We start from the raw sequence: 25,148 nt of genomic DNA, 5'->3' as shown, positions 1-25,148 counted from the left end.
TATTTGCTCTCATACAGTCATTTTATATAAGATTTCACCTGTCCCAGTGTTTGAAAATGTGGCCTAACAGTCACTGAAATAGTTACTGAGGTCCCAGCCCTTACCGTGGATCGATCGTTTAAAGGCCTGGCATCACTTAACTCTGGGTCGGACTACTGCTTTCATTCTCTTATGGTGTTTTGTCATTTCAGAAGAAAACATTTTATCAAAAACACTTATTTTATTCATATTTCTGTTGTTTCTCTCAAATCTATTCTTTTTTTCAAAATTCCTTATGTAGTCCTTATAAAGTAGATTATGTAGCTGGTTTATGAAGCTGGTAATTTACCTTTTCTTAGAGCATTTTTATTATTGAAAATACTATATAGATATTTTCAGGTTTATTTCATCAAAGCCCTTAGTTGAGTAGTAAAACAGTCTATATTTATGCATAAGTCTTAAAGGCTTTTTTTTTTTTTTTTTTAATTGAGGGATATTATTACTATACCTTGATCTTGTATGCTTCCTGGGAAAGTTTTTGTTGTTTTAAATTAAATTCTCTAAATAGCAAAGCACTTGTAGTTTTCCCAAAGTTTCAGAGTTTTGTTGAGTGTTTTTGGTCAGCTCACAATGTATGAGAAAGAACACCTGCGTTGTTTAGATGTATAGTAGTTGAAGAAGTAGTTGAAGAAGTCACCTAGCCTGTCAGCCTCAGCTTCCTCATCTTTCAGAGTTATTTTGAAGATTAGAGAAAAAAATGTACACAAAGGCCCTTGCTCGGTACCAGAAAAATAATGACTAGTGCAGTTACTATTTCAGTCTTATATTGGCCCTTCGTAAAGTAAATAGTTAGGAACTTCCCTGGTGGTCCAGTGGTTAGGACTCTGGACTTCCAATGCAGCGGGCAGGACTTGAATCCCTGGTCAGGGACCTAAGATCCCATATGCTGTGTGCTGCAGCGAAAAAATAATAATAATAATAAAAAAATTAAAGTACATAGTTAAACTTTAGGATTTCACTTTTAAGATTCTCTTAATCTCTACAATTTTCGATGAATGTAGTAACTAAAATGTTACGTTCAGAGTTTCATTTGTGCAGCATGTGGTGTAATAAGTTCTTTGTAGTTTTTTACCTTTTACTATTCAGGTTCTTTATGGGCAATGAAAAAGGTTTATTAGGTTAAGTAAGTACAGAACCTCATCTTGAAGATAATTTTGTTTAGAAATTAGCAAATGGATTAAAGAGATTGTCATGTTAAGGAGTACCAATCTGGCCGTAGATAAACCGCTATTGAAGGAGCAGGGTGAGGCAGGGTGAGGCTGATAGTACAGGTTGGCAAGATTCCCAAATGTTGTTCTTCACTTTTTAGATTGACTTTTACTCATTAAAATCTTTTCTACTGCTTGTAGCCCTGGATGAAATCATAGCGCTCAGAATTCTATAGCATTTAATCCTAGCTCTTGATTGACTGTCATGGAGTCTGCTCAGATCACTGAGTTCTTCATTATCTACCATGGATCTAAGTCTGTGCTGGGAACTATGGAAGAATAAAAAAAAGTAAAAGAAAAGCACTCCAGGAACTTGTTAGGGGGAAAGGACTACACTGTCTTCCTATTCTTGAGTTCCTTTCTTTGCCTAGCACTGTGACTTTTTAAAGCATTTTGCCTAAAAATTCAGCTGAAGAGGAATAAATAATCAAGGTGCATCTTGAGTCCTCCATTTACCAAATATTTATTAGGGAGAAGAGTTTCTTAGGCGTAGGTCACATGACTGTGGCACTATGGAACAATGCAGTGATTAGCAAAATAGATACTGACTCTCATACTCTATTAGGCATACATTAACCAAACAAATAATGTAATTAAATCCCACCCCCATCGGGTGCTGTGAAAGAGGAGTATAGAATGTTGATGAAGATATAATAGGTCCTAATTTTAGTTAGGTTTGGGGAGGCCTTTTTCACAAAGTTTGACACTGAAGCTGTAACTTAAAGGCTAAGCTGATGATAGAGCAGAACAACATGCCGGGTCAAAGGAACAAAATCTGAAGACCGTGAGAGTGGTGTGTTCAAAGAACTGTAAGGAGGCCAATATAAGATTTATTTATAAAGGTAGTGGAAAGTGATTTTGTGTGACGTAGCAACGTGAACTGTTCTAACATCTTTGGATTGCTGGATGAAGACGAGATTGGCAGGAGGGACAACAGAAGCAGCTTTTGCTGTGGTCTCACCATATATGATAAGGGTTGGGGGCAGAATGAGTAGGATGTACGTGGATTGGATATGGGCATGAAAGAGAAGCTGACTCCTCGGTGTTGGACCTGAGCAGCTGAATACATGGTACTTTGCTTAAGATGGGAAAAGACTGGAGAAGGAACATTGATTTGGGGAGGAAAGAAAGAATGCTTTTTGAGTAGCTTGTAAGACATCTTAGTCCAAGAGTCATTTTGAGGGAGAAGGGGCAGAATATATATGTATATGAAATATATGTGTGTGTGTATGTATACATATGTATGTGTATATGTATTGATGGTCTAAAGTCGTGTATGAAGTTACTTGGGGAAAGTGGGTAGATAAGAGAACAGAAACACAGTCTGACCTTCAACTTGGAGAATGCCTAGAGGTCTACTGGAGATTGTGGAGACACTGGCAAAGGAAATAAAGAAGGAGCTCTTAGGCTGGTGAGAAACAGCCGGGAGAGCATTGTCAGGGAAGCTGAGAGAAAATAATTTTAAAGAGGACAAGAAAGTCTTCAAAGCTGATAACAGTAATTGATTTTTTTCAAAAAAGAATAAAACTGACTTAGTGATTCCTGCCCCTACAAAAAGAAATTAAAAACTAGATGGTAAACAAATAAGTATTTGATAGACAGTTTCAGCATGTATGATAGAAAACATCAAATGTGGAAAAATGTCTCATGTTTCATTAAGCATGTTGGTTTTTTCATTTAATGCCTAAGAAATACGTCTTAGACACATTTTACTCATGATAAAGTGGGCTCATAGAACCTGAAGAAATTCCTTAATACCACTGTCATAGAAAGTGGTACAAATGAAATTCACACCCAGGTTTTTTTGACTGTTGCCAGGACATAGTAGCTCCTCTTTCTTATTGTTTCCTCTTCCTCTGTATTCCCTGGACCTGATCTGAGATGGCAGGGATGTTGAGGGGGACATGCTGGGGGTTGCCAACATCACTCTTCTATCTTGACCTGAGAGTGGAATGGTTACATAACTGAAAGAAGAGAGGGGGAATTAGTGACTAATGTGACTGTCTCTTTCACTAGGACCTGAGCTGGTATCTCATTCATCTCTGGACAGAGAATAGGCAGTTAATAAAGATTTGTTTGTTGAGTGTATCAGGGTGATCAGTTCCTCCCACTTAACAAGGACTTTAAACAAGTGTAGCTACCACTCTTAAGTGGGGTATGTTGAGTCTTGGACAAAAAATTCCACACACTGCTAATCATATCAGTACAGAGCTTGAGTTTTGGAAGATCACCCAGGAAGAAAAAGAATGGGTCAAATCCCTGGGGATAAGGAGGAGAGTAAGTCCAGGAATGAGTAGAGGTGGGACCTTGATCAGAAATATTTGTGTGTGGCACAAACTTGGACTGTTTCATGATTTTGGCAGGGGCCCCACCTTGTAAGGGCTTCCCTTATGGCTCAGCTGGTAAAGAATCCGCCTGCAATGTGGGAGACCTGGGTTCGGTCTCTGGGTTGGGAAGATCCCCTGAAGAAGGGAAAGGATACCCACTCCAGTATTCTGGCCTGGAGAATTCAACTGAGCAACTTTTAGTTAGTGACTTAGTGAAGTCACTCAGTCATGTCTGACTCTGCAACCCCATGGACTATAGTCTACCAGGCTCCTCCGTCCATGGAATTTTCTAGGCAAGAGTACTGGAGTGGGTTGCCATTTCCTTCTCCAGGGGATCTTCCCGACCCAGGGATTGAACCCAGGTCTCCCGCATTGCAGGCAGACGCTTTAACCTCTGAGCCACCAGGGACCAGAGCCACCAGAGCTGAAGTCTGGTTTACCCATAAACTGTACACATTCTCCAAGTATACACCAACTGACTGCCTGGGAAGAAGGAAAGATAAATTTAGGGTTTAAAATGTGGCAAAAAATCTGTATACTGCTTTTGTAATCAATGTCTTCATGTGTCTGTGTTCACACTTACATTCCCAGTCTTGTTAGGCCAGAGTTTAAAGGACCAAAAGAGAGTTTGTTGGTTCTTATGTGTTGAGTGTGTTCATTTTCACTAATTTTTTTATTACATGTTTCATCTGTGTTTCTAAAGTCTGTGGTACTAATTAGATTGGCTCCATGCTGAAGTGAAGTGAATATGAATTTTTTAGTTATTCCAAGTCTTGATTGAGCACCAGTAATAGCCCTGTTCTGAGTGCTGGGGATACAGCAGTGGGCACAAAAGAACTGTAGAGCTTTCATCTTAGTGGGAGGAGAAGTAAGCCAGTAAGTCCGATGTAACTGCTGTAAAGAAAATGAAAGGTAGATAGATGGTAATGGCTGGGGTGGTGCTGTTTTAGGGGAGTTAGAGAAGCCCTTTCTGACTCATAAGCAGTCACTAGACAGGAGCTAAAGATCAGCCCATGCAAATACCTTGGGTGAAGAGTCGGCAGAGGACTACAAACACCAGGACCTTGAGATAGGCGTGTGCCTGGGGTGTGCTTGACTTGACTGAGAAATAAGGGGACCAACATGACTGGGGTGACTAGCAGGGGAGTGATAGGGGAGGTTGGAACAGTAGTGAGGAGCAACAATGTAGAACCTGGTAGATCGTGATGAAGACTTAGACTTTTACCCTGAGTGATGTAGGAAGTCATGGAAAGCTTTGAGCACAGACTTGACATGATCTGACTTACATTTGTAAAACATCACTCTCATTGCTGTGTGGGGTGTATCCCATAAGCACATAAGAGTGGAAGCTGGGAAATCAGTTAGCAGTGTTTTAGTTACGATGATGATGACTGTTATGAAGGTGATCGTGTTTGATATGGTGACAGGTGTTTAAACGCTGATTATGTTTAAAAGGTGAAATTGTTGAGATTAGCAACTGTTTGAGGAGTTTTCACTTGTTGAGGATTGAGTCAAATGTTTATGAAGAGGTGAGAGACTGGTAGGAGCAAGTTTGGTAAGTGGACTCAAGAGTTGGGTTTCATCCTACAAGTTAGTTCTATAATGGGGCAAACACGTAAAATTGCAGCTACTGGTTTGTGAAGTAACAGAACCTAAGAAAATGGGTTTTAATTTCTAGCATAAAAATGTGTTTTTATGAGAACTGGTAGTTTTTCAGAGTATAAGGGAGTGGGGAACTAGTGAGTTGATTCAGCAAAATGAAGGAGTGAGGGATGGACAAGGAAAGCTACTTAACTACCAAAGTTAAAAACATATCAATGGTTTCCCATTAAATATTAAACTTATCATCTGCCATTGGCTTTATTATTCTTCCATTTTCCACTAGAACCTGTAATAGTGCTTTCCTAAAACTATTCAGAAAGATCCATACAGTCAAAGCTATGGTTTTTCCAGTAGTCCTGTATGGATGTGAGAATTGGACCATAAAGAAGGGTGAGCCCGAAGAATTGATTCTTTTTGACCTTTGGTGTTGGAGAAGGCTCTTGAGAGCCCCCTGGGCTGCAAGGAGATCAAACCAGTCAATCCCAAAGGAAATCAGTCTTGAATATTCATTGGAAGGACTGATGCTGACGCTCCAGTACTTTGGCCACCTGATGCAAAGAGCTGACTCATTAGAAAAGACGCTGAAGCCCGGAAAGATTGAAGGCAGGAGGAGAAGGGGATGACCAACAGGATGAAATGGTTGGATGGCGTCACTGACTCAATGGACATGAGTTTGAGTAAGTTCCAGGAGATGGTGAAGGACAGCAAAACCTGGGGTGCTGCTCCCCACGGGGTGGCAAAGAGACACAACTGAGGGACTGAACAACAACAAAGCTATTCTGGTAAAGAACCTGCCTGCCAAGGTAGGAGACATAAGAGACATGGCTTTGATCCCTGGGTCAGGGAGATCCCCTGGAGAAGGGCATGGACAGAGGAAATTAGAAAATCCCATGGACAGGGGAGCCTGGCAGGCTGTAGTCCATAGGGTCGCACAGAGTCGGACATGACTGAAGCAGCTTAGCACAAAGCTGTTATGAAACCTTAAAGCCCAAAGAGAGCTTGGGGACTTCTGATCAGAAGAAGAGGGAGGCCTGAGAAGCGAATGTAGCTTAGTGGAATCTCATCTCTGTGTAGAAGCTGGTTGTGGCTGGTGTAGTCATAGTACCCTTGGACTCAGAAATTTCTCTGCCTGAAATTTTCTCTATGCTGTTCCTGAACACTGACATACTAGCTGTTTATCTAGAGTAAGCATACTGGAAACCTCTGGGTGGTTCTTTGTTGGGTCGGTGTGAATTGGTGCCTTCAGTGATGTAGTTTCTAACAGAGTTTAGTATGTACGTCATTTCAGAGCTGTATCGCAGGTAGGTGGCTTGACTGTGCTCCATTAGAGCGAGACTTAAAGGAACTATGAGGATCCTGGCCATCTGCTGTGACATGACTTTTACCCCATCATTTCACCTAAATAGTTCTTGTTAAAAGTCACCGGTGACTTCCTTCATCCTTATCATTAATTGCAGCAAACCCTTTTTCTCAGTAGCATTCAGCCTTCCAGCAGCATTTGATATTCTTGTGAAGTCTTCTTGACACTTCCTTGGCTTCGATAACATCACTCTCAATTTTCCTTCTCCCTCTTTGGCTTTTTCAATGCAGAGTCTTCTGCAGTCTCCTTTGTCTCTAAACTGGCCATCCTCTAGGCTTGGTTCTGGCTTTCTTTCTTGCTTTGTCGTCGTCTCTCTGTATATCACCTTTCTGTATCACCTGTAGGCTAATTACTCCCCGGATTCTGTCTCTAACTAATAATACGCGCTTTCTGAGTCCTGGGCATCCAGTGCCTGCTAGACATTTTTGCTTCATGTCTAAACACAGCCCACACTCACAAACTTATTTCTCTCCCTCAGCCTCCCAAAACAAAACCACCCAGGCCCTCTTCCAGCGTGTCCTGTGTTTCTGAATGGTACTACCATTTCTCATATTGCACAACTGAGAAGACAGTCATCCCTGACACTTTCCCTTATCTCTCTATATCCAGGTCATCACCAAGTTCTTTGCATCATCTTTATTTTCTAAATATGATTTTCATCCTCGCTGCTGCCATCCTAGACAACTGCAGCATGTCCCTCTCCGGCAACCTTTTATGGCTTCCTCTTATTCACTGTGCCGTATCCTTATTGTGCCCAGAGTGATCCTTTTAAAACAAAATTGAGCATGTTATTCCTTGGCTTAAAACTAGCCCTTCATTGTCTAGCTCTGGGCTACATCCTCTTAAATGTTTCAGTTCTTAACAGCAGTATTTTCTTTGGCCATTGGGCCTTTGTAGTATGGAATACGATCCAGGAAATCTTCCTCCTTTCTCCCCCACACCACACTGAGAAAACTTTTCAGTCTTAAAGTTTCACTTCAGTCCTTATTTCCTGGGAGAGGAAGCCTTTAACCTCCAGTCTAGGACAAATCTCTTTTCTCTTGGAGCACTTATTTCAATTAGAGGGAGTGTGTTTGTTAAGATGGTTATTTGAGTCAACTTGAGTTGACTTCAAGCTCCATGAGAGGCAGACTGTGTCTGTGGCTGTTTATCATTATGTCCCTACTACATAGCAGATCCTCAGTCACTACATGTTGAATAATAGAACTGTTCTTTATAAATTAATATTGCAAAAGAATCTTAAACTTTTATGTTCCTTATATCGTCATCTAGAATTTCTAAAGGACATTTGACAGCCATCTGGCCCCAGTGTGCACACTTGGGAGTTTACCACGTGAAAGAGCTAAGTGATCTACCTGTCCAAAATCATAGGACCCACAACTGGCAGAGACAAGGCTGGAACTTGCAACAACCATCTTAACTCCCAGTTAATTCCAGTGTCCTACAGTTTAATACTATACAAGCTCTTGCTATTTTGGCGGTTTGTTTCTTTTTAAAATACCCATGGCAGTTGTTTTTTAGTTCATTGAATAAAATAAAAAATGTTTGGACTCCTCAGTTTTACAGTGTGAATAGATCTTTTCCCAACAGAAAATTCTTTTCAAAAAATTTTAAGAAAGTTTGTTATAAAAGGACTCAGTAAGTTGTTTTTTTGTGGGGTTTTTTTTTTGTTTGTTTTTGTTTTTCTCCATTTCTTCTTTCTTATCTGTATCTCCCAAAAGTGGGAGGTAATTTTTATGATCTGAGGTTCTACTTTTCAATACTATAACCACTAGTCACATTTGGCTGTTAAACTAAGTTTAAACTAAAGTTAAAAATGTGTTGACTTGAGCCATATTTTGAGTTCTCAGTACCCACATGTTGGCTGGTGGCTACCATACCGGACAGTGAACATAGAGAGCGTTTCCCTCATCACAGAGAACCTATTAGCCTGTGCTTTCATTTAAATAGTCATCACTAGTTTAAAATTGTTGAACAGTCACTTTTTTCTAATTTTGCATGAGATCCTTCCTTAAATAAAGTTGTCTAAACACATCAGGCCCTCAATGAAATACTTGTTGAGTCAGTGGACTTTATCTCTTTCTGCATCTTTAATATTGGAAAGTCTGTGAAGAATCTGTTAATATTGTATAAAGTGGTACATTTATTTCCAAAGCACTGTTAACTCACATTTCTGCTTTTAGTCTTCCAGTCTGTCTTTGGAGGAGGTGGGTTTTCAGAAGGTCTTGGAGCAGCAGTTGTATTTTGCAAGGTCGTGGTTTTCCTAAGCACTTAACTAACAGTTGGTGAGGCTGCATCTCTTTCAAACTAGCTGTCTGTCTCCCTTTCCTTTTGTTTGGACCAATGATTCCCAAATTTTAAAAGACTTACCTGGAAAAAAATTATTCCTCCCTCCCAAAGAAGATGTCTTAGACAGATTTTGGTTATCATTATGACAGTAGTACCTTCTTGTGGGTTTTTTTTTTTTTTTATTGATAGCTGAGTGTCAATTTTGAAACATCTTAATATAGGAATCTAACTATCAAAGATATGGATTTAACCCTTAGATAGGTGTGTTGTTGTTTTTCAGTTGCTCAGTTATGTCCGACTCCTTGCGACCCTGTGGATTGCAGCACGCCAGGCTTCCCTGTCCTTCACCATCTCCTGGAGCTTGCTCAAACTCATGTCCATTGAGTTGGTGATGCCATCCAACCGTTTCATCCTCTGTTGGCCCTTCTCCTCCTGCCCTCAATCTTTTCTAGCATCAGGGACTTTCCAGTGAGTCAGCCCTTCGCATCAGGTGGCCAAAGTACTGGAGCTTCAGCATCAGTCCTTCCAATGAATATTCAGGATTGATTTCCTTTAGGATTGACTGGTTTGATATCCTTACTGTCCAAGGGACTCTCAAGAATCTTTTCCAGCACCACAGTTCAAAAGCATCAGTTCAGTGCTCAGCCTTCTTTATGGTCCCAACTCTCACATCTATACATGACTACTGGAAAAACCATAGCTTTGACCGTATGGACCTTTTTAGGCAAAGTGACGTCTCTTTTTTAGTACACTATCTAGGTTTGTTATAGCTTTTCTTTGAAGGAGCAAGCATCTTTTAATTTCATGGCTGCAGTCACCATCTGCAATGACTTTGGAGTCCAAGGAAATAAAGCTTGTCACTGTTTCCATTTTTTTTCCCATCTATTTTCCATGAAGAGATGGGACCAGATGCCATGATCTTAGAGTTTTTGAATGTTGAGTTTTAAGCCAGCTTTTTCACTCTCCCCTTTCGCCTTCATCAAGATGCTCTTAGTTCCTCTTTCTGTCATCTGATATTTACTTGTTTTCAATTTGTCCTAGTTTTTTTTTCATACATAGTTAGTTGACTGTCAGTCAGGGGTTTAAATCTTGCCCTTTCCACTTAATACTTGCATGATCTTTAGAAAGAGTACTTGCCACCTCAGGTCCTCAATTTTCTTCTATAGAAAATGGGAAAGACATTAATTCAGTAGTGAGAAATAGCATATATTCATCTAAGAAATATATGAACTACTGAGTGCATAATGTATACCAAATGTAGGTTTTGTTATCGCACATTTCTCCATGTTTATTGCTTTTCTAATACTATATATTTAGGATGTCACTAAGTCACATGTTTATATCCTTGACAACTTCTGGTTCTTCTTTTAAAAATAAAACAATTTGAAATGTAAATGATACAGTTATATCCCAGTATCACTTAATAACTTTTCTGGTCCCCTGAATTAAAATGTTCTTTTAAGCTATAGTTTGTTGACATTAGCAGGTTGTGTGGAATTTGAAATGATGTATAAATTAAAGTATTCTTAATGCATTCTGTTGTAACTCAGTCTTGAACAAGACGGGCTAGGTAGAGGACTGAATTCTTTGACTGTAATCAGCAGTTCTGACTTGGTTCATTGTAAAGTCACATGGACACAGCATCCACTTTTATCTGTGGCACTTGAGTTTTGAGCTCTGCATTAATGCCGCTGGATATTAATAGACCATTGTTAGCCAGAGCAAATTGGATTCCTGTAAAACAATACTTTGTTTTGAGAGCATAGTCTGTATGGGGGGCATTACACTGAGTACACCAATCACCGACAGCACGGATAGGAAATGTTGGTAGCTTTGGGATGATATAATTGGCTAGTGCTTGGTGAAAAAATAGTTAGAATAAGCCCAGCCACTTTGACATCTATATTTGCATATGTATGCATCCATTTGTAGATACTGATTTGGCTTTGCTTCATAATATTAACACTTTAGCTTACTTTAGTTTTAAGTAGATGCTATTGAAGTATATGAGAAATTTTTATCTAAAGTATCTTTATGAATGCCTTAGTTCAAACGTTTGTTTTTACAATTTAAATAGCATTTTTTGGGTGAATTTTAACTTTCTTTAAGTATAATTTTTTTAAAATCAATAATAAGCTGCTTGTAAAGAAAATAGTGAATTCTCTTATACTAACCATACCCTGAAATGAAGATTTCCCACTCCTCTTTCTGTCATTAACAATGATTTAATTTGCTTAAATAAAGCCGGGCCCAGAAGTTTTGTTTCTGCTGTGCAATGTAATATTAACCCTTGCTAATCCTGCTCTAAGTGCTTATCAGTTGCCACTAAAGCAAGCAACACAGGGAGGAAACTCTCATTTATTAAACACACTTTAAACACTAGAGACAGTACAAAGCATTTCTAGTAGAGTGATCACTTCAGAGCCAGGTTCTTCACACTGTATCCTGTTGACGTGCTGATGCTAGAGGGTGTAATCCTTTAGCACGATTCAGCATGGAGAGCCATATTTGTATGAATAGGTCATGTTTTTGTTTATTCTTCCAAAGGTAATCTTAAACTGTCAATATTATACGAAGCAATACAGTAGAGTCTAGATTAATAATGTTTTGCAGTATTTATGTATTTGTTCAACATCTAGTTATTTAAACTCACCCATGGGCAGTTGCAATAACAGATCACTTGTTTGTTGTCCCTAATAATAGCCAAAATTTATCAACCACTTACTTTTAATGTCGGACAATGTACCAAGTAATTAATACATTTTCTTTTTTAACATTTTAAAGGTCTTTTTAAAATTGTGAAATATAGCAAAGAAAAAACGTAAAGCCTGTGTGTAGTTTAATCAAAGAATAGACCATTGCTAGCACCCTCAGAAGCCCTCTGTGTACCCCACTGTAATCTTCCTGTGCTAAAAGTAACCACAGTCCTAACTTTAATGGTGATTATGTCTTTGGGTCTGGGTCTTGGTCTTTTGTGGTTTTTTTAAATGTCTTTTGTCACCTTTATGTATTCCTGAAGACCGTTAGTCTAGCTTTGCCTGCTTTAAAGCGTTATATGGAATCCTATGGTTCTTTTTTATCTGTCATCTTTTGCTCACTGTGTGTATTTATAATTCATTCATTTGTACTCCTGATTATCCTCCATTATATGAAATGCTACTCTTCTGTAGTTGTGGATGTTTGAGGTTGTTTCTGGTCCTTGGCACTTGTTAACAATGCTGACATGAACATTTTAATATGTGTCCTGCTTCATTTAAGTGTTGTTTATCTATAGGGATATTTCTAGGAGTAGATTTGCTGGATCAAAAGGTATGCATTTTTTTCAGCTTACAAAGATAATGCCCAAACTGTTTTTCCAAAGTTGTGTACCAGTTTATATTCCCACTAGCAGTATGTGAGAGTTTTTTGTGTTCTATACAATCATGTTTTCTCACTTTATCTTCTCAAACATTGTGGGATAGGTAATACAATCTCCATTTTACAGATGTGGAAACTGAGAGCCAGAACATTAACTGGTCAGAGTTTCACACAGCTAGTGAGTAGCAGAGCTAGGTTTTGAACCTGGATCTGATTCAGGAGCAGGAACATAAAATTTTACTTGTTGCTATTTCAGGACATTATTTGGAAAACAGGGATTGCTCATAAAGGCCCATAAAGGCTCAATATTCATTTTCTGTGTCTTTGATTAAAAATGACAGGAAAGGCTCCATTTTAATTTATTTTGAAGGAGTGGAGGTAGATGCTTCAATAACAAGAGCTGCATAAATAAATTACCGAGTGTGATATATGCTATGAAGAAAATAAAAGGGGCACTGCTGAGAAGAAACTGTATGTTGGGTGATCTGGGGAGGAGGCTACATTTGAGCGAAGACCTAAAGGTTGAGAAGGAGCCAGCCATTTTCAAAGTGTGTTAAAGACAGAGGGAAGAGCAAGCAAAAAGTTCCCCAGGAGGAAATACTTTAAAACCAAAATTTCCACAATAAAGCAGTGTTATATCAAATTAAATATTTTAGTTAGAAGTCTTTCAGTAATTTCCTAACTTTAAAGGATAGGATTTTGAGGATGTACAAAAAACTTGAAGAAAAATTAGTAGAAATAGTAAAGTCTGTAATTGTAAAAATACAGAAACTTTACTTCTAAAACAGACTAATATTTACTTTTTCTTCAATTATGTCAAATCTTGGTATATGTGGACACAAACCACCAATGATAAACTTCAAGAATTCTGTGTGGATAATTTTATTTTTCAAGCCTTCCAGAAAGGGCATAGATGTGTAGGTGGATCCCAGGGGTCAAGAGGTTGCAATGATAAATCATATATGGGAGGAAAGAACCTAGTATGACCTTAGTTCAGTTCAGTTGCTCAGTCGTGTCCTACTCTTTGCGACCCCATGGACCTCAGCACGCCAGGCTTCCCTGTCTGTCAGCAACTCCCAGAGCCTCCTCAAACTCATGTCCATCATGTCAGTGATGCCATCCAACCATCTCATCCTCTGTCGGCCCCTTCTCCTCCCGGCTTCAGTCTTTCCCAGCATCAGGGTCTTTTCCCAGTGAGTCGGTTCTTCGCATCACGTGGCCAAAGTATTGGAGTTTCAGCTTTAGCATCAGTCCTTCCAATGAATATTCAGGACTGATTTCCTCTAGGACTGACAGGTTGGATCTCCTTGCAGTCCAAGGGACTCTCAAGAGTCTTCTCCAACACCACACTTCCAAAGCATCAGTTCTTCGGCACTCAGCTTTCTTTATAGTCCAGTTCTCACATCCATACATGACTACTGGAAAAACCATAGCCTTGACTAGACGGACCTTTGTTGACAAAGTAATGTCTCTGCTTTTTAGTATGCTGTCTAGGTTGGTCATAACTTTCCTTCCAAGGAGCAAGCGTCTTTTAATTTATTGGCTGCAGTCACCATCTGCAGTGATTTTGGAGCCCAGAAAAATAAAGTCAGCCACTGTTTCCACTGTTTCCCCATCTATTTACCATGAAGTGATGGGACCAGATGCCATGATCTTAGTTTTCTGAATGTTCAGCTTTAAACCAACTTTTTCACTCTCCTCTTTTCACTTTAATCAAGAGGCTCTTTAGTTCTTCGCTTTCTGCCATAAGGGTGGTGTCATCTGCATATCTGAGGTTATTGATATTTCTCCCAGCAATCTTGATTCCAGTTTGTGCTTCATCGAGCCTGGCATTTTCCTTGATGAACTCTGCATATAAGTTAAATAAGCAGGGTGACAATATACAGCTTTGATGTGCTCCTTTCCCGATTTGGAACCAGTGTGTTGTTCCATGTCCAGTTCTAACTGTTGCTTCTTGACCTGCATACAGGTTTCTCAGGAGGCAGGTCAGGTGGTCTGGTATTCCCATCTCTTGAAGAATTTTCCACAGTTTGTTGTGATCCACACAGTCCAAGTCTTTGGCATAGTCAATAAAGCAGAAGTAGATGTTTTTCTGGAACTCTGTTGCTTTTTCAGTGATCCAATGGATGTTGGCAATTTGATCTCTGGTTCCTTTGCCTTTTCTAAGCAGCATTTAAAAAATGATTTTGTGATTTTATTTATTTATTTTTGGCTGCTTTGGGTCTTTATTGCTGTGTGCAGGGTTTTCTTCAGTTGCGGTGAGTGGGGGCTACTCTGTCTACTAGCAGTGCTTGAGCTGCTCATTGCATTGTGGAGCATTGTAGTTGTGGAGAACAGGCTCTAGGCTAAGTGGGCTTCAGTAGTTGCGGCTCCCAAGCTCTAGAGCACAGGCTTAACAGTTGTGGTGCACAGGTTTAGCTGTTCCAAGGCGAATAGGATCTTCCTGGGTCAGCGATTGAACCCATGTCTCCTGCATTGGCGGGTGGATTCTTTACCACTGAGCCACCAGGGAAGCCCTGACCTAGAGCATTTGATCAAAAGAGGTTGCTAACTTGAGCAGCTAACGTGGTTTGGAAAAAGATTATCCTAGGTAACATAGCAACCAAGCGATTGATTGGTCTGTCTTAACTACCCTACCACCATAGCATCCAGAAAAGCTTCCAGAGTTAAAGAACTCATGTAACTATCTTGGGCAATTTCATATTTAAACATTTTACATGCCTTCCAGGTGGGTTCTGTCTGTATACTAGCAATTCTTTCTCATAGGTGGTCCATGCAGCTGTCTGTAACAGCCTCGCATACGCTGTAGACCCTGGGGGAATTTCTGCAGAGCTCAAAGAGACTTTTAGAAAATCCCCTCCACTGTCAGGCAGGGCAGAACTACTTCTGTCATTTTTTAGGAGGATTATGTCAGAAACCCTTAGCTTCTCTAGATTGGGAAGCAGAGGAAGGAAGGAAGGAAGGAAGGAAGGATGAAGCAAGGTAAGAGTGAAAATAGCTGGGGAATTGGGAAGTATAAGCAGGACAGTTTCTTAAGTTGGGCAATTTGTCTATTGTCCTCTTACCCAAAATAGACAGCTTAAAATAATTCACTTTGGCGCTGTCACTGTAATGTGTGGAATTCTCTCGTTTAGAGAGAGGTTAAGGTGGCAATTCTGCATTGCCACCTTAAGAGCTGCATGGCTTGGGTAAGATAACCTTTCAAAAGACTGTTTCCACCTTTGTTAGGTGGAGCTTATATCTATCTCTCAAAGATGTGCTAGTTCAGGGGAAGAGGATGTGTAAACACTTAGGGAAATGCCTGGCACACAGTAGGCTTTCAGTAAATGCTGGCTGTTATAAAAGGAAGCCAGACAGATAATAGGAGTCCAGATATACAAAACCAAATTATTGCCTAACCTACAGATCAATTCATATCCAGAGTCAAACTCTTTAAAAGTCATGGGGGGGACATCATCCTTTTCTCTGTGATATTTTCCATGTGTGTATATAGTTATAGGAAATAATAAGAGAATTGCTCAGAAACAGATGAAAATAAGGTGTATTTAATGATTCAGGCAGATTGTTGTACTGTTAAATAGGCTCTTCCTGCTTGTTTTTCATTTAGTACAAATATTAATCTGGAAGAATTTGAAACTTCTGGAATGATTAATGTTTCAGTTCTACTTACACGTGATCACCCTTCATGCTGGGCTTTTGACCTTTTTGGTGGTTGTAGTTAACAGAAATTTTTATCATTGTCTGCCACAACCACATCAATGAATAGATAACTTGATAACCTGAATAAGGTTAAGCATTTTTGTGTATTTAAAATTTTCTCTGTTCTCTGGTAGAGCATAGCTACCACCCTACGCATAGAGTCTTCTAACTAGTGTTAGTCGCTCAGTCATGTCCGACTCTGTGAAAGCCATGGACTGTAGCCCTCCAGGCTTCTCTGTCCATGGAATTCTCCAGATAAAAATAGTGGAGTGGGTTGCCATTTCCTTCTTCAATCTTCTAAATAAGTAGTTGTTAAATGCATTTGAACTTTTATAGCTTTATATCTGCCCCTGACATTGTTTTCCTGTTCATGTTTTTTTCGCCCTGTGGCTTAAGATTATTTGGTAAGGTTGATTTACTGTCTAAAAAGTCATATCAGTTGTGTTTAGAACCCAAATATTACTTCATAGATCAAAATGGTGTAACGCAGTGTAATTCCCTAGTCTTTATTTGGCAGGGTAAATGATTCATTAGCCCATATTTTGTGGCAGCCAGAAAGTGATTAGCCAGTACATATAATTTTGTCATGTTGAAAAACTAAAGCAATCTAATATTGTTTCCTGTTGTTCTTTTTTTTTGCAATTTTCATCTTCAATAATTTTAACTTTGTGTGTCTATGTAAATGACTACCCTATCTTATACAACCCTCACATTAACTCTGTAAGTTGGTGTATTAGTTTAATAACTACTTTTCTAGTTGCTGAGGTAACACTAATAGAAAATTTTTTTCCTCTAAATAAGTGGACCTTTACACAGAAGCATGCATTCATGAGACCGTAAAACATGATCGAGGTTTAATGCAACATATGTATCAGAGATACAGTGTGGGGACAAAAGGAGAAGGATCTCTAGTTGTAAGAGGAGTTAGGAATGCTCACTGGCATGGACTTCGTCCTCCATGTAGCGTGGAGGGTTGGAGCTCCCCAGCAAGTGCCGTGAGAGTCGGGTGGTGTGGGCGCTGAGAGCGTGTGCAGCCCCGGGGAGACTGCTGCCTTTGCTCTGATGGGGTCAGCTGAATGTGTAATCTCGTCCTTGTTGAGAAGTGGCCAGGCATTGAAAAGCCAGGCCACCTAGGAATAAGTTTTCAGCTAATCCTTTTGAAATGTATTAACCGTGAGTCACACTCGCACATTTCTCACATGGCACTCCAAGTTAAGTTGCTGTCCTACAGTCAGGTCATATCAGCTGACTTGATAGTCAGGCTCTAGAAGCCTCAACTGCTATATGTGGCTGTGACACATTGATCTTTATTTACAGTTTTGAGACTCCAAGGAGATGGTACACGTAGGCAGGGATTTATTATCCCATTTTACAGATTAGGAAACAAACCATCATAAAAGAGACTGTGACTTGAAAAGAAGCTCCCACCGTTTCTTTGACTGGTTGAGACTTACTGGTAATAGTAGAAAATGCCCTGGATAAAAGATAGAAAGCCTACTTTTCATTTTTAGTCTCTACTATAAAAATATCAATTCTGGGAGTGCTGAAAAGTTCCTAGCATGGTTCTTAATAAAATCAATCAGTAAATATTTGTTTAATGAATGAATGGAAGGATGTGGTTGTAGTTTATGCCCAGAAACTGCTTTTTGCAACTGTAGGATCTTCGAATAACAGAAGAATATCAGGAGTTATTTTAAAGGATTGTAACATTTCCCTCTTCAAAGGGTGTCCATATTTCAGCAGCCTTAAGTCTGTCTAGAAACAATATTTTAGTAGCTATAGACCTCAAGAGATAGTTTGGTACAGCTTTGCTCAGTTCTTTAAAACATCAGTAAAGCAATAAAAACCCAAACATTTCCCCCTCCTCACAAATTAAAAAAAAAAGTGTGTAGCTTACTGTCTTTTGCCTTCTATGATCTAAAATTGCTGAGCTGAGATACTTTTTACCAAGCCTTTACCAGTTTAATTGTAAAAACAGAATGAATTTGTATAAAAATGAATAGATAGGCAATAGGCTTTGCCCAAAATGTGTTTTATTAGTATTTTTTAACTGTATTCAAAAGTTGCACTGTCTAGACAGTCTTGATTTTCCTTTGCACAATAATAAGCCCCTTTATTCAACTTTGGAGAAAACATGTGATCATAAATCCTTCTGATCCCTGCACGATCATCTTTCGTGGGTATTCACATCCTTGTCTAGTGATGTCACAAACACCATCTATACTACTTTGTACACTTGAGATGAAAATTTTGTGCACTTAGTAACTGGGATGTCCAAAGAAAGAGAACAATTGTGGCATTTTAATGTAATATCTACTTAAAGCATTTGTCGATGAAAAGTGCATTGGCATGCCCATGGTGAGGATATACACAGAAGATAATACTGCACTCTAGGTTACAGAGGCAGTGAGACGTTTTTAATTGTAATTTAAAAACCGTTGGATAAGTATTTTTTCCTAAAGCTTTGTTTTTGTCCATTATTGTAAAAAGAAATCTGGCATCCTAGGTTGTCTCTAAAATACTCAGGAAAATTCTTGTGTTAGGGAAGAAACAGCAGGTCAATTTGGCAAGAAATTTTTTTCTTTTTTTTTCTTATTGAGGAATCATCATTAAACCAACCCCTTGTATTGAAGTAGTATTTTCTCTTAGGTCACACAGGATATGAACTATGACTTCTGATATGTAAAAGATAATTTAAACCAGTGAATTAAAAGACAAGTTAATTTTTGGATATTAGAAACTGAAAAACTGTAAATTCTTAAAGATTAAAGACATGCATTGCAGAATAAATCTAAATTAATTTATATTATAAACAATTTTAATTATTACGAATTTACTGTATTTCTGATCAAATACCTTTTTTGATATTTAAGTGTTCACTGAAACCTTTAAGAATTAAAAACTAATCCAAAACAGAGAGACTACTTTCCTCTTCTTTTTATTTAGAAAAAAGTTGTTGTTTGTGGTACATCGACGATTTCTTTTTTTCTTATATGGTAAGAGCTAGAGTAGTAAACCTAACGAACTGATCAAGTGACAACATCAGTATTTACATAGAGGGCTGAAATGCAGAGGGGAGATCTGATCTGCAAATGTATAGGAGTCATCACTTATTACTCGTCACATATAGATGGTAGTTAAAGGTATAGGTCTGGTAAGATGACCATAAGGAAGAAATAGGGTGAAAAAAAGAGATGGTCTAAGACCAAGTGTTGAAGTGACTTCTACCATTTAAATGCAGCGGGTAAGAGGCTGAGAGAGTATGGTATTTCAAAAAATGTTTGAAGAAAGAGGGATTTGTCAACAGTATCATGAGCTACTTCAAAAGACCTTTGAGCCAGAGACTAAAAAATGTACATTAGATTTATTATATTTGGCAGCAGAGTAGTCTTTGAATGTCTTTAAACTATTTCAGTGTTGTAGCATGGTGAAGCCAGATCAGTGTGCATTGATAAATATACTGTATAGTATTTCAGCAAGTTTAGCTGGGCATTTGGAGGTGGAATGTGCAGTGAATAGCAAAAAGATAACCATGATTAGAGGAGAAAGAATGATCAAGTTGAGGTAGAAATTTGAATATACACGGGAGAGTATCCACAGTGTAAAAATTCTACTTTTCTCTACTCCCTGCAAAGAAATTATGACCATGGAAACCAGAGTTTCCTTTCATTCTTATATTTTTTTGTATCTCAGAAAAAGTGGTCAGTTACTCAGGTTTTCTCTCCCCAAGTTTCTCTCTTCATTTTTTTCCCATAGCTTCTCCCGCTAGCTCTTTATCCCTGGCCCCTCTCCTAAGTTCCAGTCATGAATTTTTTAATAGCCTGATAGAACTCTTTGTTTCATGGCTCCTCAAATTCAGTATGTCCAACTGAATTACTTTTCTTTTCAGACTGACATAATTTACCAGGATCTCTATCTGTTTCACTGAGAAATCCTTGCAGTCACTGCGGGCCTCCCTGTCCGGGTCTTGCATTGTCTCCCCTGCCTCTTCCTCTCTTCCTCACCCTCTTCTTGCTCCCAGTCTTAATCCCTGCTCTGTAGGTCCAGGCTCACAGTGCTACATTTTGAAAGATTATTTCCCCAAATGTATTTAAATTAGTTTGGTCCATCTCATTCAGTATGGCATTATCCAAAAAATCATCTGTTATTTTTGACATTGTATTCATCATATGAAAAACAATAAAAACAAACAAACAAATGAAAAAACAAACCATTGTTTCTCTAAAAATGGTAGATAGATAAAAGATTTTATTTATGTACCTTCTGTCACTGTAATATATAGTCCATAATTGTACATGTGAAATTCTTCTGGTAATAAGATTTGTATATAATAGTGTGTGTGCATGTGTAGATAAAATGCCATACTCAACAGTTTCCTTATTTCTCTGAAACTAATGTATTTATAGAAACAAAATGTGTATTCCACATTGGTTTCCTATTCTTTTGGAAATTAATATAATTATAAACCCAGTTTACTTAAATTTATTGATTTAAATATAAATGACATAATTGATTTTAATTTTTGAATTGTATTTTAAAGATTAATAACACTTTTTAAAGTAGAACTATAATAACATGATAAGGAAGTTAAAAGTTTATTTGGATTCGTCTTTGTTTTAAAATACATTATTCATGCAGAAAAACCTTACTTTGTGTTTTAAATATAGTTCATAGTATAGTGGAAAGTAGTATAATTATTGCTAGATCTTCAACTTTGAGGTAGAATTCTAATAAACACCCACAGCAAAAATTTTGAGATGCCATCTTGCTTCTGAATTATTAAAGACACCCACATTAATACTTAGCTTTGGAGAAAGTAGCCTATTAGGTACACACATCTTTAGTTTTCTTTTAATAGAAATGGGAATAGAAAGTCTCTCTTTATTATCATAGGTATTGAATTTTCTTGTAATACTTGCAGGTTATATAATAATGTAAAGTGTTATTTTATAACTGAAGAGCATTAAATATCCTAGAGTGAAATCTAAGGAACTTCTGGCTATTTTAAAGTTAATTGAGTTAAGACATTTTTGTTCTTGTTTTATTTGAATAATGGAACAGTTGAGTCATTAGTTCTCTTTTGGGGGCCAGGCTTGGGGAACTCATCAGTAATGTCCTCCTGTCTAGAACATAAACAACAGTGGAGGTAAAGCCAAAGTGGGTGCTGAGCTACCAGGTCCCTGGTTACATTTTCCCTGTTTGTACATGTTTCCAACATGTTTAGCTGTTACTGGTTTATGTCAAATTCTAAGCGAGAAAGAGGGCTAAAAATAGGCAGATCCATTGACTGAAATGAGGAGTGACAGTCTGCAGTCTGATAGAGAAGAAGAGGTGAGAAAGATGACCAGATGTAGTCATTGCAACAAGTACTTCATGGCCTAACAATTCTCCTGTGTGTATACCCAGGATAAATGAAAAACACATGTAGCTCAATAGTGAAGAATCTGCCTGTCAATGTAACAGATGCAGGTTCAATCCCTGGGTCAGGAAGATCCCCTGGAGAAGGAAATGGCAACCCACTCCAGTACCTTTGCCTGGGAAATCCCATGCACAGAGAAGCCTGGCAGGCTGTAGTCCATGGGGTTGCAAAAGAGTCAGACACAACTCAGTGACTAAACAACAGCAGGTCTTGGTTGACAGCACTTTGAAAAACCATCAGCAACAATGCATTTGAATCTACTTGGCTAACAGAAGTCAAAGAAAAAAAAGGAAGTTTGTTTTATTACATACATTTCACTCTGTTGTAACACAAAACTTGCTTCAGGTCATTTCTATGAGAAAAATTATATTCAGAATTCCGTAGAGGGTGTAACCACTGAAAAGGATTTTTTTAAAGGAACTATGGACAGGGAAAGAGAATGTAAAGAACAGAAACTAAGAATTATAGAATCAGATGTGAAACATAAAAGCCTTAGAGGGAAACACTTGTGAAATGCACTCTGTCAACCAGTTCATGTATGAATCTGAGAAAAGTTAGGAGAGAGTGAAGAAGAGCACTGAATGAAGTGCTGAGTAAAGACAAGTCAGGATGAACCTTGGGGTCAACAGAGAAAACTGTTCATTGATGACAGAGGAGTTTGGCAGTGTTAACACTGAAATCTCAGATATGGGTTGGATGCACTCAGGCAAGATAAAGTTGTAACTAGAAAGACAAGGTCTGAATTGACCCACCTGGCTAGCCTACACTTAGCAAATAGTATTCTTTGTGTTCTCTGGATACCACCAAAATGTAATTAAAATTTAAAATTATTAAAATGGATTTGCTGTCACAATAAGATTTACAGATTTATAACTCAATGAGTAAGGTTTTCTTCCACTTTATTGATTTACATTTTCGATCCCTGGGTTGGGAAGATCCCCTGGAGAAGGGAAGGGCTACCCGCTCCAGTATTCTGGCCTGGAGAATTCCATGGACTGTATAGTCCATGGGGTCGCAAGGAGTCGGACAGGACTGAGTGACTTTCACTTTGAGGTAAAATATTTAGAAACTCTTGGTTCTTGGAATTCTGTACTGTGCCCTCCTTAAACATGGTGAAGTGCGTTCAGTGATGTTTGTTTTATCAAGTGGTTTTACATGTTAAATAATTCTTAAGCATAATTCACATTTCCTCTTATGACCAGGAACCTTTTGAGGATGGCTTTGCAAACGGAGAAGAAAGCACGCCAACCAGAGAGGCTGTGGTCACGTACACTGCGGAGAGTAAAGGAGTGGTGAAGTTTGGCTGGATTAAGGGTGTACTAGTATGTACCTACGAACTTAATTTTAGAGTTACATATTTCTGTTTATTAGAAAATCTTCCTAGTATTATCATGAATTCTCAAATAATGCTTTCTCTTCCTAAAACTGTTTTATCTGGTTTTTACGGAGGACCACATTAATAACTTATACCTCCTTTTCTTCTGGGTATTAAATTGGGTAAAGGAAATATGCTTATTCATTTAATTGAATTATACTTGGTTACCTCTGAATTATATTTTATAACTTCTTATGAATCCCACACATTGTCACTTCTCAGAAATCAAGTATGAAGCTAGTTCATTGATGGGAGCAGCAGAGTTAAGGAAACCAGGCAGGCATCGTAGCTGAAATGTGCCCGCTTCCTTTCCTGCTACCAGATTGTCTTTTGAAGAGAAATGTGTAGAAGTTAAGCAGCAGAATATAGGAGAAATATTTATGTTGAGATCACTTCAGTAGACAGGTTTAGGTGATTAAGGTTCAGATTTACTTTTTTTTTTTTTTTTCCTGTGTTTGAATAGGCTCTAAGGATCTAACTAGAGTAGACAGTCTGATTGAGACTTTGGAAGCACTAAATTATAGTTGTATTGACATTTAGGGGAGTAGAAGGAAAATTCCAATTCTAGTCGTAGTTTTATTGTCTAATTGAGTGCATTTTATGCTCTGGGTTGTATCGTTTGCCTAGTCTTAGATTTTAGCATTTCAGAAGACTGTATACTATGTATGAACATAATAAATAAAAGTAAAAATAAGTTGGGGATACTGTCTTACAAAGAGTTTTGGTTTCTGAAACATGTGTGAATAGTTAGCATTTGAGTTGACAAATATTACAGAGTATTTAAGGCTACTTAGAGATTATGAAATGAGGATGTTATTAAAGAGTAAGTTAAAAATTAAACTTACTTGGATTGAAAAGGGGGGAACATACACTGCTCTTCTTTAGGACTGAAGTCTTAAAATACTCCTTGTATCTTTTTTGTTCATTTGCTTCTGCTGCTTCAGATAATTTGTGTGTGTGTAAAATATATACACACACACTCATATATTACATCATACTTATACTTTAATTAGCTCACATTGAAGCTCTTACTAAAGCTCTTTTTAAAAATATCTGTTAAAGAAAAGGTTCGGATAAGAGATTTGAAATGACTTTCTGTAGTTTTAAAAAGTATGTTATCCAACCATTGGCTCGTTGAGCATTTACTGTATATTGTATTTAATTTCTTTTCCTCTGTGACTTGGTTTTTTCTCTTCTAGGTACGTTGTATGTTAAACATTTGGGGAGTGATGCTCTTTATTAGATTGTCGTGGATTGTGGGTCAAGCTGGAATAGGTGAGTGAAGTTACATACTGTTGAGTCATTTGAGAATGAGTAGGCAAAGTAACTGAGTGCATGTGTAGGCTCTAAACTTCATAAAATTCAAGCAGTTGGAGTCATTCTAAGCTACATTCTCCTTTGTGTCAGACAGTTGTCTTAATGTCCCTTTTTCTAATTGTAGATTTGATCTAAAATGGGTTAAAAATAAGATAATTTGTAAGTTATAATGTTAATTCAGTATACTTAGACTCATCAGTTCTAGATGTGGCAGGTTTAAATGAGACTAAAAGTATTCTCAAGTTTTCTTTTCTTTTTCCCTAAAGGTCTGTCAGTCATTGTAATAGCAATGGCCACTGTTGTGACAACTATCACAGGATTGTCTACATCAGCAATAGCTACTAATGGATTTGTACGAGGAGGTAAATTCAGTCTTTGCACATCATCATCATTGGGTTACTGACACTAAATAAACAGATTTTAAGATATTTCTATTTTTTTTACCTTAAAAACAACATTTTGGGTTCTGTATAGGCAAGAAAGTTGCTGTTGAGCCCTTCTGAAGTAGATCTTGAATATAAAATTTTAAATTGATCCATACACAAACATGTATGCTTCAGATTGTTCAGGTGATCAGATGTCTGGTAGCAAGAATGGAGCTTCTAGCTGGGTTTCTTCTCCATCGAGGCTCCCTTTGTTACCTCCTCCCAGGATTTCACCCTTGGATTAGTGTTGTGCAGCCTGCGTTCGGTCAGTATTCTGCAGGTGTTGCCTCGTTCCTCCCCACTGAAGGAAATGCAGGCAGAGTTCTTTCCTCATGGTCTAACCACTTGTGTGAGTTAAACCTGGGGCTCTGAATCCATACCCTCAACTCCAGCTCTCTTCTGTGGGTACCCTGAAGCCTGTTGTATTTGAGCCCACAAGATCTGCCTCGTGAGGTTTTACTCTTCCCAGGAAGAATACCCAGGACAGCAGGAGAATGGCTCTGGGACCCCTGAGAACAAGAAGAAAAGAAATCCATTTTCCAAAGCAGATCTCATCATTCAGTTGGAGGGGAAGATGCTGAGAGAAAGAAGAGAAGATATGTACCAGCTCCTATAAATTCATCATAGCAGATCAACTAAGAAAGGCATCTGCCTGTTCCCCATCTGCCTCAACTATTTTGCAGATCTGTATTTAACGTTACATGCATACAGTTTCTGCTTTATCTGTATGA

The 25,148-nt window shown here is 38.3% G+C and overlaps 1 protein-coding gene across 1 annotated transcript in view; it reads left to right on the top strand.

Moving 5' to 3' along the window:
* The window catches only part of SLC12A2 (solute carrier family 12 member 2), a 98,230-nt gene that overhangs the window by 1,862 nt on the left and 71,220 nt on the right, over positions 1-25,148 (top strand). Inside the window, exons 2-4 of the mRNA XM_061150859.1 lie at positions 22,503-22,622; positions 23,875-23,950; positions 24,259-24,354. Of these exons, the coding sequence (XP_061006842.1) occupies positions 22,503-22,622; positions 23,875-23,950; positions 24,259-24,354 (292 nt within the window). The remainder of the gene's footprint in view (positions 1-22,502; positions 22,623-23,874; positions 23,951-24,258; positions 24,355-25,148) is intronic.

The sequence above is a fragment of the Dama dama genome, chromosome 9 (assembly GCF_033118175.1).
Source record: "Dama dama isolate Ldn47 chromosome 9, ASM3311817v1, whole genome shotgun sequence".
Lineage (NCBI taxonomy): Eukaryota > Metazoa > Chordata > Mammalia > Artiodactyla > Cervidae > Dama > Dama dama.
The sequence above is the reverse complement of the archived record's forward strand: the minus strand, read 5'-3'. Positions and strand labels throughout refer to the sequence as shown.